This window comes from Myodes glareolus, chromosome 9, assembly GCF_982192425.1.
Source record: "Myodes glareolus chromosome 9, mMyoGla1.1, whole genome shotgun sequence".
Classification (NCBI taxonomy): Eukaryota; Metazoa; Chordata; class Mammalia; order Rodentia; family Cricetidae; genus Myodes; species Myodes glareolus.
In genome coordinates this window covers 36,819,648-36,833,384 of record NC_142034.1, presented here as the reverse complement: position 1 = coordinate 36,833,384, position 13,737 = coordinate 36,819,648, and the positions used below count along the sequence as shown (strand labels likewise).

Below are 13,737 nucleotides of genomic sequence, written 5' to 3'. Positions count from 1 at the left end.
AGACAACTTTAGGTCTGCTGGCTGAATCCTCTAGTTTTCATAGCTCTCCCTGTCCCCATCCCCCACACGCGTCTTGTTCCTGTAGCTCAGGAGCTTGCAGTTCACCCCTCTGCACTTAATCAAGTCTGGGGAGACTCTCCTTCTAGGCACTTCATTTACTCGGGATGCCTCTCTCCATTCCTTACCCTCACCTCCTCCGTGCCCATCATACTGGCACATTCCCTGTGTCTCCAGGTGCCAGCTGGCCATGAGCAGCATGGCATCGCCAGTCATGTGTGCGAGTGTGTGGTGCTGGCTTTAGGGTGCTTGGGGGAATGTGAATCAAGGCTGTGCGACCACACCTCCATGGAGCTTGGACCAGTCCTTGGAAGACTTAGAGCTTCTTTGGTTTCATACTTCATACTTCCCCAAGCCCACAAGAGCTGACTATGGGGATCCAGGGTTACCTCTGAGCATGAGACCACAAGCCCTCCCAAAGAAGCACAGCACAGTGTCAAGCAGCTTTGAACATGGATGAATATATAAGGAGTTACCCAAAAGCCTGGGCCTACATCCTCAGCCTTCCCTCCCTACCACCTGAAGCAAGCAGGAATAGAGGAACTCAGTCCGTGGGAGACTGAGGAGGAAGAAGGAAGGGATGGCGATCGCTAGCTTTGGCTAATGAGAAAGCGAGATGTGCTGGACCTTGGAACAGACCATGGAATTCTGCCCTGCAAAGCCATCAGTGGTCAGACCAGATCTTGCTATCTCCTCAGTTTGATCTCGGCTCTTGTTGACTCTTAGGAGGTCCATTCATTGTGTGATCGACTTTAAAGAACTATTTTATTTCCAATGCAGACACAGCCCTTGACGTAGCAGTCAAAAACAGCACCCCCGGGAGACACATGACTATGAAGTGTTTGGGTATGTAACCTCCTGTCTGCCGTACTGTCCGGAAGGCTTGGTCCTACCGCTCTTTATGCCCCTCACATGGGTGTCTCCCCTCCCCTGGAGCTCAGGCTTCAGGAAACACTGGAGGTCAGCCAGGACAGGAGGTCTCTTCTGCAGGGGACTGCTTTGGGATAGGGAGCAGTGGCCATGTTTCACCCAACAAGAGTTTCTTTGAGAGCGCCACTCCCTGCCCCCCACTCTGAAGATGGAAGTCAAATTTTGGGACTCTGTGTGCAGAGCAGAGAGGTCACTGGGCTCTAATGCATTTACCATTGACTGCCCCTCTTGTAGTGCGTCTATTAGTGAGTAATTTGATTTGTACCTATTCATTTGCAGTCCCTGCAGGAGCCTGGAGCTGGCCCCTAGTATAATTGGTGCTGTCTCTATTTTTACATCATTAGATTAGCCCCGACTCCTGGCCACTTGTTGTCTGCGCTTGTCTGTCCATTTATACAACCTAATGTAACACAAAATTCATTACTGATCACATTACTTTCAACTCTGAAGCCAGCCTTGTGATAAACATTTGGTTAACCCCTTCCTACCCACGGGAAGGCTGGCAGAACAGACGCACTTCTGCTCGACGGGCAAATCAATATCTTAATACACCGAAGTGGACTGGCATTTCTAGATTTGTCATCCTCCTGGAGGAGCAAATGGCATGGCGAGGCTCATCCGAGCCAGCAGAATTGAATAATGAATAGGGCCCGGCACCAGCAGCCTGTCTGAGACCAGCACAAAGGCAGAGCACATCAGCCCAGCCTGGGCCACAGTCAGTGAAGGGTGGCACCCCTGTAGTTAAGTAAGACGACCCCACACACACACACACCCGCCATGGCGCAGACGCACAGGCTTTGCAGTGCAGGTTGAGACCATGAGGGGGGCCACAGAGGCCTCATCCTGATGAATCTCTTTTGTCAGACTTAGCGTGGGACCACTGGACAGGGAGTTGGGTCAGTTTCCTTAAAACTTTACTCATCAGTGGAGAGGCTACCAAGCACGGGGTCCTATCCTCAATGCCACCAAAGAATTAAATTGCCTATCAAGGTCTAGCTTACGTTTGGCAACACATACAAAAAGACCAGGACTGGTAAGTTCCTTCCCATCCTCCGGGTGAGCGCTGACCAGCCCCCAGATGCCACACGTGTCTGTGCACGGTTGAAGTTGCCTGTGAGCAGTTAGTGAGCCTTTAATATGGGCGCGAACCAAGAGTCTTAAAGGGACCTCAGCACAGCTTTGTTTAAATCTAAAAGATTCTGTACAGCCCCAACCCTTGTCATCCCGTCCCCAACTTCCACTTGTCTCTGGGTCACACCCACACCCACAACAAGTCATTAACTCACAGGGCAGTTTGTTTCAAAGGGAAAAAAAATACCTCCACTTATTAAGAAATGCTCATAAAGCCACACCATAATGATTAGAAATATCGGCACAGAGGAAATAGAATGGAACCCATTACCATGAAAGTCATAAATCTCTGAGTAAAAAGACGCCATAAACTGAAGATGCTTGGGTGGGAAGGGAAGCTGGGGGAGCAGCTATCCCGGGAGCCCTCTGCTTGGCTGTGGGGAGGTCCCAAGCGGGAGCCTGGGAAGGAAGATGCCCTGGGGGTGTGGTATTGAACAGGGCAATCTTCCTCAGATCCTGCTGTCCCTGCTGTTCCGAGCTCTTAGATGAAGGCCCGAGGCATTCCTTTCATGGCCCAGACCTCGCTCTTGCTCTCATCTGGTAGACTGATGCCTCCTTTGTGTATGAGCCGGGAAGAGCTGGGTAGGGGCACCCCCATGCAGTGGTGCTGACTGAGATCACCCAGTGAGGAGTAGGAAGTGCCTGCAAGGACCTGCCTCACCCTGCCCTGGGCCTTAGGGCCACTGTACAGGGTGGCAGGACCTCTTGTCACAGCACCTCCAGAGTCAGCGCTCCCAAGCACTGCCTGTCATACGGGGCTACAAAGAAGGGATTCCCTTGGTGCAGTATGAGAGGACACCCCGTATCTCCCAGTGGAAGGAGACAGGCGTCACTGAAGTAAGCCAGTCTTCCTCCTCAGGGCTGGGGAAGAGCCTCACAGGACGAATGGTGACAGTCACCTCCCCTGCCCACCAGCCCCCAGTGTGGACTTGTGTAGTCACAGGCCTTCAGTGTAGTCCTCTCTAGTGGGTAGACAGCATAGGGGGAGGAGGAGAGTACCCTGTGTATCACATACCCAGTGCTGGCCCCAGCCCGTGTGTTCTAGAAAGTAGACAAGAGGAGCACATACCTGTAGCTCAACCTGTGGTTCATAAGGGCACACACCTGTAGTTCAACCTGTAGTTCAAGCTACTCAAGAGGCTGAGGTGGAAAGAGCTCTCAAACAGGCGTTCAAGACTAGCCTGGAGAACACAATGAGAACCTGTGGCAACAGGAGGAAAGGAGGGAGTGAAGGAAGGAAACAGAGAGGGAAAGAAGGAAGAATAAAGGCAAACAGATGGGGGTTGGGTAGGTCTTTGCCCTCTCAGACTAGGGCAGGCCAGCCACAGGAAAGAGGGCTGGTCCGCTGGTGGAACAAGAAACTGATTTCTTAGCCCTGCTGGAAAGGGGTAAACACCTCTTACCGAACCCTTCCGCCGCGTTGTAGAGCATTTAATTACACTTGGACATTTCAATGAGAACCAGATGTGGCTCCAGTCCCCACCGGTCAGCAGTGTTCAGAACATAGCATCTCTCCCGTGGTCTGCGGCTCTGTGCTATCTCATAAGGCTGGAGGCTGGCTCAGAAAGTACCCCGTCTGCCAGGGGCCTCCAGGCCTGGTAGCTGGACTTGAAGAGGCTGGAGGGTCGGCACCAGCTGCTGAGCGCCTGGTTCCCACGGAGTGTCTCCTCTTCAGGACTGTGTGGGCCGGGACACACATGTCCAGTTTATGAGAGTCCTTCTAGCCTGCCTCCTCCAGTTAAGACCCACACCACAAAGTCATGCACAGGGCCCGGGCTTCTTCATCCCCAAAGATATGTCTCTATGCTGCCCAACTCTTGAGTCAGCCTTAAATGGCATCTGCCAAGGCTCAGAACCTGGTGCTAGAAATCACTTCTGCTTCTCTCTGGGCGAGACATCTGCTCAGGTCCCTAGCCTGCCGAAGGTGCCAGGTGTGTCAGGTGCTCTCCTGAGAGCCTTACACACCCCATGACACCACTAGAGCACGCTGTCCCCTCGTGGTCTGCAAATGCAAGTGACTTTCTCAGGTTATTCAGCTCTCTGTGACAGTGCTAGGGTCAGAGCAATGTCCCTCCTACAACCCTCTTTGTCCTTATGACTCTGTGGGGAACTGAAGCTTTAGCCAGCCATCAACGCTTCAGCGGGAAGTGTGAGCCGGTTCCCTACTGCCTTTTCTGTTCCCTCATAGTCTCCTGTGACTGAAGAGTTCCTTTAATATGCTGGGTGCTGGGAAGGCCACTAAGGATTGAGGGGTGTGGCATGGGTCCTTCTCTCTCTCTTATCCTTGGAGGCTGAGACTTAGGGAGATTCAGATGGTGTGAGTTTCCTGGCAGTGGGGTACTGCAACCCTGACGGTACAAGACTCCCTGTGTGGGAGGGTAGGCTCCAGCCCCTACACAGATCAGTGTTTCTCCTGACCAGACCCTACCCACCAACTGGATGTTGCTCTTCAGCACTTCGAACACGCTATAGGAGATGTGGGGCTCTGCTCTGAACCCCAGTGCCCCACCCCCACCACACACATGCACACATGCCTACACAGACACATTTGGTCAACTCTAGCAGAGAGGCTAGAGACCATGTGGCCACGAGACAAGACAGGCCTCCTTCTGAGAGCTCCTCCCCTCCCCAGCTTCTCTCCCTCCCTGTCACACCCCTGCTTTTATTCTCCTTCCTCTGCATTTCCGATGTACCCCTCTCCCGTCACCACACACCCCTCTCCCATGGGCCCGCCAGGGCTTCAGCTGTCTGGTCTGCCTCCAGGTCCCTATGTAGTGGGGTTGGTACCACACTGGCCTGCTGTTGAGAACCGAATTCCCAGGGGCTCTTTGCCAGGTTTTTGAGTGGACGCTTAAAGCAGAACTCTGACGGTCCATCTGTCTCCCTAAATAGTGCCCCTTCCTAGTACTGGCCCCCACTATCACTGTATAAAGGCTATGGGTACCCAGAAGCATCTGAGTTCTCTTGGGCCTCAGGTCTCTCCGCAGTAGTAGCTGAGGCTCTTAGTCACCAGGCGTGGCCCTGTGGCCAAGGCTCCCTGAGCTGAAAACACCTGAGATATGCCTTCATCACTGGTGGCTGATGGCTGGGGACAGGCTAGACCATAGAGTCTTAGCCCCAGTCTCTCTTGATGGTCTGTGTATCAGTGTGCATCTGAGTCGGGGCAAAGCTGAGCAAAGAGAAAGGCAGGTATGTTCATGGGAGGCCTGAGGGTTGACCTGGCCAGGAAAGAGACTAATGTTGCCCCAGGCGGCTGCACTCTGAAAGCACTCAGGGCGCCAGGCTGTGTGTGTAGTAAGACACCAGAAGACTGGCGTCAGCCAGCCAGGGATCTGGGTTCAGACATAGGTGTTAAGCCCCAGAGATAAGAGCAGGCCAGAGCTAGCCCTGCTTTTCATCTCCAAACCAGGATTCTTGTGATCTGAATAAGCAGAGCCTTTTCAGCCTTAGCCCTGCAGCTTCGCCAAGGCGAGCCGGGCAAGGTCCCAAAGACCCTGCTGGAGGAGAAAGGTGACCCCTGTCTCAGTCTCCACTAACCTCAGCTCCCAGCCTTTCCAAACCTCACCGGGATGGAAAGCCCTTTGACTGTTGGCATCTTTGTAAGCGTAGAGGCGTGCTGGGAAGGAAGGCTGGAGAGGGCACAGAGGAAAGGTCTGGAGGAGCCAGGCAGCCTCCAGCTAAGTGGAAAGGAAAGAAAGCTGTGTCCTCCATCTAGGCTGCTTCCTTCAGCTGCTCTACTTTAACCTCCTAAAACACAGGCCCTGGGGGCTGAGGCTGGCTCCAGACGAGAGCGTGGCCTCTGATGGTGCTGTTGCAGTTAGCAACAGTCTCAGCCAACACCATCTATGTCCCCTCTGAACAAGCCTCTATCTCCTCAGCCATCCTCCAAGACAACAGCAATTGTTGAGCTTGATAAGACAAACAACCCCTCACCACATCTGTCAGGTCCAGTCCCTTCCCAGATGACATCAAAGCCATCTGTCCAGATCTCAGTCCCAGGAAGCATTCAGGCTTCCCATCTTCCCTTGTGTGTGTCTGTCTCTATCACTCTGTCTCTGTCGCTCTGTCTCTCTCTCTCACTCAGTCACACCCTCTTCTCTCTCTCTCTCTCTCTCTCTCTCTCTCTCTCTCTCTCTCTCTCTCTCTCTCTGTGCTGTCTTGCCTAGCTAGTTCTAGCCCCTGTGAGCAAGCTTCTTGATAACAAAATGGCTGGCTTGAGAGAGACCCCATCTGAACTTGTACCTATCCTGTAGTCATCTGGTCTCCTCATTTTTACCCCTTCAAGGGGAAATGCTGGTCAGTCTGACTTCTTAATGAGGGGACACCCATTCCCCCCACCCAACACACACCTGCCTCTCCACCCAAGAACCCTCAAGCAAAAGGAACTGAGAACTGTTTGTTTTTTTACAAATCTTTTCTTGCACTGGGCAAGACAGGGGCACTTGGCTGGCTTCTCTCTATCCAGTCGCTGCCCTGAACTCCCACCAAGCCCAGCCCAGGCAGGGGGTCTTAACCACAGCCCCCACTAATGTGGAGAGCTGGGAGGTAGCTGTAGGAGGGAAGGAAAATCAATGCATGTCAACAGGGCTGGGGATTTATTCTCCATCTTGGGAGAGGGTGTTTGGAAGGGGGCAAGGAAGGAAATGAAAAGCTGTAAACACGAATCCACCGTCTTCCTCCCTGCACCATTTCTTGATTAAAAAGAATCTCTGCCCAGACTCCAGTGGAGGCAGAACTGGTGGGGGCTTGGGTGGCAGGGCACCTGCAGGGGGAGGAGGCTGGAGAGGGCCCTCGTGTCCTGGGGATAATCGCAGTGACTGATTCGATTGCAGCAATAATAGTAACTCACATTTGCTGACTGGAGGCTCTAAGCACTTTGTGATGTGCTCTACATACATTATTTAATTTCATTCCTATGGCCAGGCTCTGAAACAGACATTGCTGTCCTTGTGCTCAGGAACCCAGGGCACCTGCCCAAAGTCGCCAGGAAGCAAGTGACCAGAGCCTCTGCTCTTAACAGTCTCCTGGACTGCTTCCTCCATCCCAGGTAGAAGAACGGCCCACCTGCCTTTCTTCTCAGACTGAAGTTCTGAGTCAGCCGCTTAGGGAAGGCTTACCCCTCTTCACCACAGGAGTGGCTATAGTCTCAGCAGGGGCAGACTCCTCCTACCAGGTCTAATCCCACTCCTACTGGGCAGCTTGGGTGGTTAGTTTAGGACCTAGGGTAGTGGCTACAGCCAGGACCCAATAAAAGTGCTCTGCTAATCCCTTTAATGAGCAGCATCTTGGCACTCATGCACGCACAGAGCACAGAGGCTGACTCCTGGGCAAGCAGTAGCCGGTGACGGAAGTTCCAGGACTGCCCCAAGGCTGAGCCTGGGACCCGGGGTACCCTCTTCCAAACACACACAGCACTGCCTTTGCAGGTCCAAGGGGGTTCTTCTGGATCCTGGAGACTTAGGCTCCCTACAACGCTGCACCAGCGACCCTCCGAGGGTCAGACCCTAAGAATGCCCAACCCGAAACAGAATTCACTTTGGGCCTACTGCCAGAGCCCTCCTCCCACTAAGGCTGCCACAGCTGTGCCAAGTCTCACTAAGACCTAGTGTCCTCTGTGCCCTCCTCCCTCTCCAGAGAATGGGGAGCCAGACCTCACGTTGCTCAGTACAAGTAGCTGATGTGCGAAAAGTCATGCCATCACCCCTAAACCCCTGTCACCCGTCTGCTCCCACACAGAGCCGTGGCACAGCACCTCATGCTTGGTCAAGAAGCCGTGCCCACTGTGTAGGAGGAGGAACATGGGCAGCTGTGCCTGTCTCCTCGCGGAGATTGAGTACGGCCCCTCTTTGTGTGTACCTCTTCAGGTCCTTCTGAGAGGCTAGCCACCTCTCTTTGCCCTGAGATGCCTTAGGAGTTTGACAAGCACCATGTGGAATGGCGGCAGTTGGGGGGGGGGGGTAAAATGCAGACAAGGCCTCCTCCTCTTTAGGCTTATTTATTTTGTATGAGCAGAGGCCTCTCCCTTCTCATTGTTGCCTCTGCTGTCCTCTCCTGTCCCCTGTGGCCTGCCCATCCCAGCCTGTGCCATGGGGAACCAGCTACAGCAACAAGCTTGTTTTCTGGCAAGACCAGTAGAGAATGGGGAACATAGGCAGTAATGGGCATTGGAGTCTGGCATCCTGTGGCCTGCCCCAGTGCCAGTTCTCCCTCTAGGGTGAACCCAGGGTCCATGGCTTCCCTTTTGTCCTTGGTGTTGCTGTATGCAAGACAAGGCTGTCACTCCTACCTTCCAGAGTCACCAAGTCCCTGGAGAATATGAGGGCACAATCTGAGTCCAAACATGGGGCGACAGGAGAGGAGGGGTGGTCAAGCTTTCTTATAGCCAACCTTCCCATGGGCCAGACTCTATGCTGCTGGGGGAACCTCTCTAGTTGCCTGGCCATGGCTGGTTTCTGCTAGGCTTCACTGGGGGTCTACATATACTGTAGGAAAGATGCTGAGAGCTGGGGAGGATGGGGTAGGGGTAGGGGTTGAGCCAAAACCAGGCCACTAAGTCAAAATGTCCAGGGTTCCCCCAGAAAACTCTTCAGCCTGCCTCCTTCCTCTTCCTCTCCCAGCAACCCACCTGCATGGGGCCCCATCTGGCACTGCATGGGCCATAGGTCCCTGTGTATCCCCCTTGTAGAAGCTATTGTGTTATGCTTACTGTGTGACTCCTCTTCCCTCACCCGGTACTGAAAGATTCACAACACCTCTACCTCTGGGCCCATCCCCCCATGACTGGTCAGTCTCCCGCCGCCTCACGTGCATGTCAGTGTCCTGGACAGCAGAACCCCTCTGCGAGACCGCCCTCCTCCCGTGTGCCACCCCCGCACCTCCCTCCACCCTCTCCTTCTGCTTGTGGAGATCACTGTTCTTCTGGATCATTGTCCATATCTCTCAAAGGAAAAAAAGAAAAAGATTCCTCAATGCTTTTCTTTTCAAAAGGGAAAAAAAAAGGAAAAAAAAAACAATGCCAACAGCCCAGCGTCCGTGAACAACCCAACAGTAACAAAGCATGCGTTCGGGATGGAGGAAGGTAAGGCCACACGTTTCCACTCGCCGCTTGCTCCTAGGGCAGGGTGGGGTGCTTCAAAGCAGGGGATCCAGCATACATCCACCCCTCCTCCACGTTCACTTCCCACATACTGTCACTCTTGCGTCTTTGGAGGGACAAAGAGAGATCTGGTTTGATGGCAGATACGTAGGAGACTGTCCCAGAACCAGCCAAGCCCCCAGTTTTGCCATTAATGAGTCCATGCTGGAGAAAGGCCCCATCTCTCCTTACCACATCATTCATTCCAGAAGTTACTTTTCTGCACAAGCTACTTTTCAGTCCTGGGAGTTGTGACTGGGGAAGCAGAGATGAGGCACATACTCCCTGCCAGGGCCTGTCCTCCGTGGGCGGGGGTGGGGGGGTAATGCACTTGGATGCATTCAGGGGGCCTAGCTGGAGTTCAGTAGGCCTAGGGGCTCTGCAGGGCACATCTCAGTTCACAAAGGAGCGGACCCCCATAGACAGCTTAGAGAGATGAGCAGGCACTGGGTCCCAGTGGCCTCAGGTTGTCCATACACGCTCCTCATCCAAACAGAAAACACCAGTGAGACCTCACTGGAGCATCAGGCTGCAAACAGCCATTTGCTAGTGTCAGGGAGTTTATGCCTATGGACCCTGAAGAGTCAGTGGCAGTCTTTAAGTGGAGGAATAACAAGATGTAGAGTGTCTTGGCTTTTGGTGGATACATATGGAGATCTGGGAACCCAGTGACCAGTTCAAACTAGCCTGGGCAATATTGAAAGGAGACAAAGTCAGCAAAATCTTATGTGCCCCGGATGTGGAGGCAGGAGGAAGCTGGCCAGGCCCTCTCTCTCCCAGGCCTAAATAACAAAGAGAAAGTTTGGCCCAGACAGTTCAGCCATGCCTGGCCTCCAGGAGAGCAAATCCATCTTGTAACCCTCTGGCAATTGTCCCTACACTGTCATTTGACGGATGGGGTGCCTTCATGCAGACTCCTGTGGTGGGATCACCAAGATGGCTTCGGGGTGTTGCCAGGGCCTACACCGAGGGTCAGTGGGTTGCCGGGCTTGGACCTGCGCTGTGGATTCCTCAGCTTCTTTTTGACAGTGTGGATATGTTGCACTTTGTGTCAAGACTATTGGGGCTCTCCCTCTGCTCGGCAAAGGAGCTACCCTTCCCTTCCTGATGGTCTCTCCTGCTCCTTTATCTGGGACCGGCTTCCTTGGGCCTGCCTGTATCCTGAGGAGGCCCCTGCCTTTCTGGCTACTGCCTGCTTCTCTCTGCCCTTCTGGCCCTGCTGTCAGCGCCCCCTAGTGCCAGGATGGCTGCTCAGGAGAGCATGGGCCTCTGAAAGCCACCTGGGTCCTTAGGTTTCTCTGGGAAACTTCTGGGCTTGCTTGTGGGGAAAACAGAGAGGAGAAGGAGCTCTCCTGGAGTCTGCTGCTTGCTCACTAATGCTCAGGGCCTTCCCTTTGCTCTCCAGCGCTGCCCCTCTAGTGGCGCAATGGCTGTATCCCGTATGAAGGCTAACCTGAAAGCCAATCAGAAGGGAAAGATCTGAGGAGCTCCCCCTGCCTCATCTTTCTGTGCATACAGAGCTATTTCATGGCTTTTCCAGGACCAAGGTCTCATAGGAAGCCAGCATTCAGCTCCTAGCCTGTGTCCCCGCCACCCCCCCCCCCCTTACTTACAATGCTCACAACCTGATGGGAATCTCTAATATCCTGGTGTGCTCATCTAGCCTGGGCTCAGATCCAGACATGACTGGCATAGTTACCATTTCCCTGTCCCATTTTGTGGCTGCTGCTGCCGCTGCTGCTGCTGGGCAGCCCAGCTTGGACTGTAGTGTATCTTCAGAGTGTGTGAGGAGCTGGCTGGTGATGGCCAACCCAGTGGAGGCCATGACCCCTCACTCCCTAACCAAAGCCAGCTGCGCTGCATGTGTATGGCGGCAGGGGCCTGGGGCAGCTGCAGCCTGGATCCTGGGCTCTGAAACCATATCAGATGAGGGTATTGCTGGGTGTACCTCGATGTTTCAAGTAACTGCTTTGAGATCCTACACTTGTGAGGCAGACAAGCAAAACTCCATAATCGCATTCTTCAGGGGAAGAAGTTGAGCTGTAGGGTACATCTGAGCTTGGAAAAGACTCCAGAAACTGTCCGTGCACGTGCTTGCCACCAGTGAAGAGGAACTGACCACCCTGAGAAAAACCAATGAATAAATCCAGCGAGCAGGGAGCCCTATTCCCAGCTCTCTGCCTGTCCCAGTTACTGTCTTGGATGAAGAGGTGGTGAGGCAGTTAAAGTTACCATAGCTAAGCAAGATAGAACTGTGTGCTGTTTCCAGGAGAGCAGTGTGGAGGTTCAGGGACCACTCTACAGATCAACTCAGCACATCCATTCTATGGGTTGCCAGGAGACTTTGGGAGTGCTAAGAGGAAATATTCATGCAAGGAAAGAACCCTCTCTCCAGTGGAATAGGCTCCCCCCAAGGGAAGGCATATACTTTGTAGAAGCTCAGGCCTGGCTAGCAGGTAGCTTTTGTAGGTGAGAATAGGGAACAATGGATGGCCGAGCAGGGACGGAGCTCTGGGGACAGGTCAGCAAGAAGAGCAACAGACCAGGTGGGCACAGATCGGGTAGGCAGGCATCTCTTCTCCTGTCCTAGCTTCTGCCCACCTGCTGATCCTGGATAGCATGCACTGAGGAGGAGAATGCTGGCCAAGCAAGAGTGCGCATGCTGGTGCTAGCTAACCACAAGTAACAGGACGGCAGGAGATTATACTTCTGCCCTCAAGGCTTCCCCACAGTGATTGACACACCCAAGTCAGAAGCTGGAGTCTGCTAGCCAAGGGGGCTTCTCCCCTGACTGAGCCTCCCTGTGAGCTGAGCTGCTACTTGGTCCATATGGCGGGCAGGCGGGCATAAGCCTCCCTGCAAAAGAGTATGAATGGACCCACAGTGGGGCTTCCTGGTGAGCAGCCAGGCCCAGGGTGTGCCCCCACCTCCAGCCCACTCTTATCAAGCCTGCGCCTCTCCTCTGTTTTGCAGAACTTCAGCGAGAGGGAAGCATCGAGACTCTGAGTAACAGCTCAGGCTCCACCAGTGGCAGCATCCCCAGGAACTTTGATGGCTACCGATCTCCGCTCCCTACCAACGAGAGCCAGCCGCTCAGCCTCTTCCCCACTGGCTTCCCGTAGGCACCAGCCACCTGCTTCTGACTGGCTGAGGGACAGGGAGAAGCACCCCACCCCACCCCACCCCCTATTCCACCCCACCCCCGCACGCCTCTGGTCCTACCCTTCTAAGTCTCTGCTCCTCGTTCACCAACCCCACCTTCCCTAAGCTTAGTGACAACGACTGCTAATCCTCTCTGGACGAAGAGAGACTTCCAGAACTGCTCGGCACACCCTGACCTCGGTCACTCCTGTCACTGGGGGCTGTGGCCAAAAGAGACTGCAGAAACTCGGTCCCTTCTCTCTTTGCACATAATGTCCCGCATCGGATCCGCTTTTGTATTTTTTAACTGTACCCACAGAGGGACTGGCACAGTGGCCAGATCGTAGGGCCCGGGTGAGGAGAAGTTGAGTGGTCCAGCCAGGCATTTGGGTGGACGATGTCAGTCCTAGCCCACTTCAGGCTGTGATGCACACTGCCCCCAGGTATCCCTGCTCAGTTCCCTCCCAAGACAGGAGAGAACTGAAGCCCCGAGTGATAGCGAAGGAAGAAGGAAAGAGGCTGCCTTTGCCCCTTGCTTCCTTTTGGCTCATGGGGAGAATCTGTCTGTCTTATCTTTGAGTCCTTGTACCCTGGTCCTGTACTGTTGAGTGAAGGAAACCGTGGTTACTGAGGCCGTATCAAAAGTGCACGTCTTGTCCAATAAATCACGCTGCAATTGGTGTCCATTCCTGAGTTGCTGGGGTCAGAGTCCTCTCCAAACACTGAGGAGAGCCCTATGGGTCAGACATGCTCCCAACACCCACACCCACACTATATGTACAAGGGAGCCCATGTTAGGAAGGAAAGGGGAGGAGAACCTTCCCACTGGAAGTTAGGTGGGGTTTAACTGAAGTTCAGTCTCAAGACTCTTGCCTGTTACCAGAGCCTAGGATTTGTGGAGGCGCCAAGCTTGGGCCTCCCCACAAGTGGACGTAGAGGGCAGTGTAGCCCCTAGTGTGTCCTGGGTTGCTCTGGAATAAGAGCTTGCCTTTGCCTGTGACCTTGTCTGAGGGCACTTGGGAATCACCTCTCTCTCGAGCTCAGAAGATAGAGAGCTTGTGAACTAGAGTGGGGTATGTTGTGGAAGTTGGCTAAGATCTCAGACAGCAAGCTTTTGGGTTTTGTTGTTTTGTTTTGGAGATCAGGTTTCGGGTAGTTCACTATATAGTCAGCTATAACCCTGACCTTCCTGCCTCCGCTTCTCAAGAGCTGCGATCGCATTTGCCACCATACCCGGCCTGAATTCTTGCTTTCTATTCCCTCCTCCTCCTGTTCTGGACCAGCACAATGCCAGGGAGCAGCAGAGAAGTGCGGTGAATGGGAAAGAGGCTAATACAGTTCTA

The 13,737-nt window shown here is 53.7% G+C and overlaps 1 protein-coding gene across 14 annotated transcripts in view; it reads left to right on the top strand.

The window, feature by feature from the left end:
• Bcas3 (BCAS3 microtubule associated cell migration factor) overlaps positions 1-13,080 on the top strand; it is a 479,995-nt gene extending 466,915 nt beyond the window's left edge. For 4 of the 14 annotated variants that reach the window (XM_087910148.1, XM_087910150.1, XM_087910159.1 and 1 more), the window contains one exon: positions 12,227-13,080. In XM_087910148.1, the coding sequence (XP_087766274.1) occupies positions 12,227-12,375 (149 nt within the window). In that variant the 3' untranslated portion in view covers positions 12,376-13,080. Of the gene's footprint in view, positions 1-837; positions 904-8,859; positions 9,197-12,226 lie in introns of all 14 variants that reach the window. The other 10 variants (XM_087910147.1, XM_087910156.1, XM_087910154.1 and 7 more) reach the window with 4 other exon arrangements.
• The last annotated feature ends 657 nt before the right edge of the window (positions 13,081-13,737 follow it).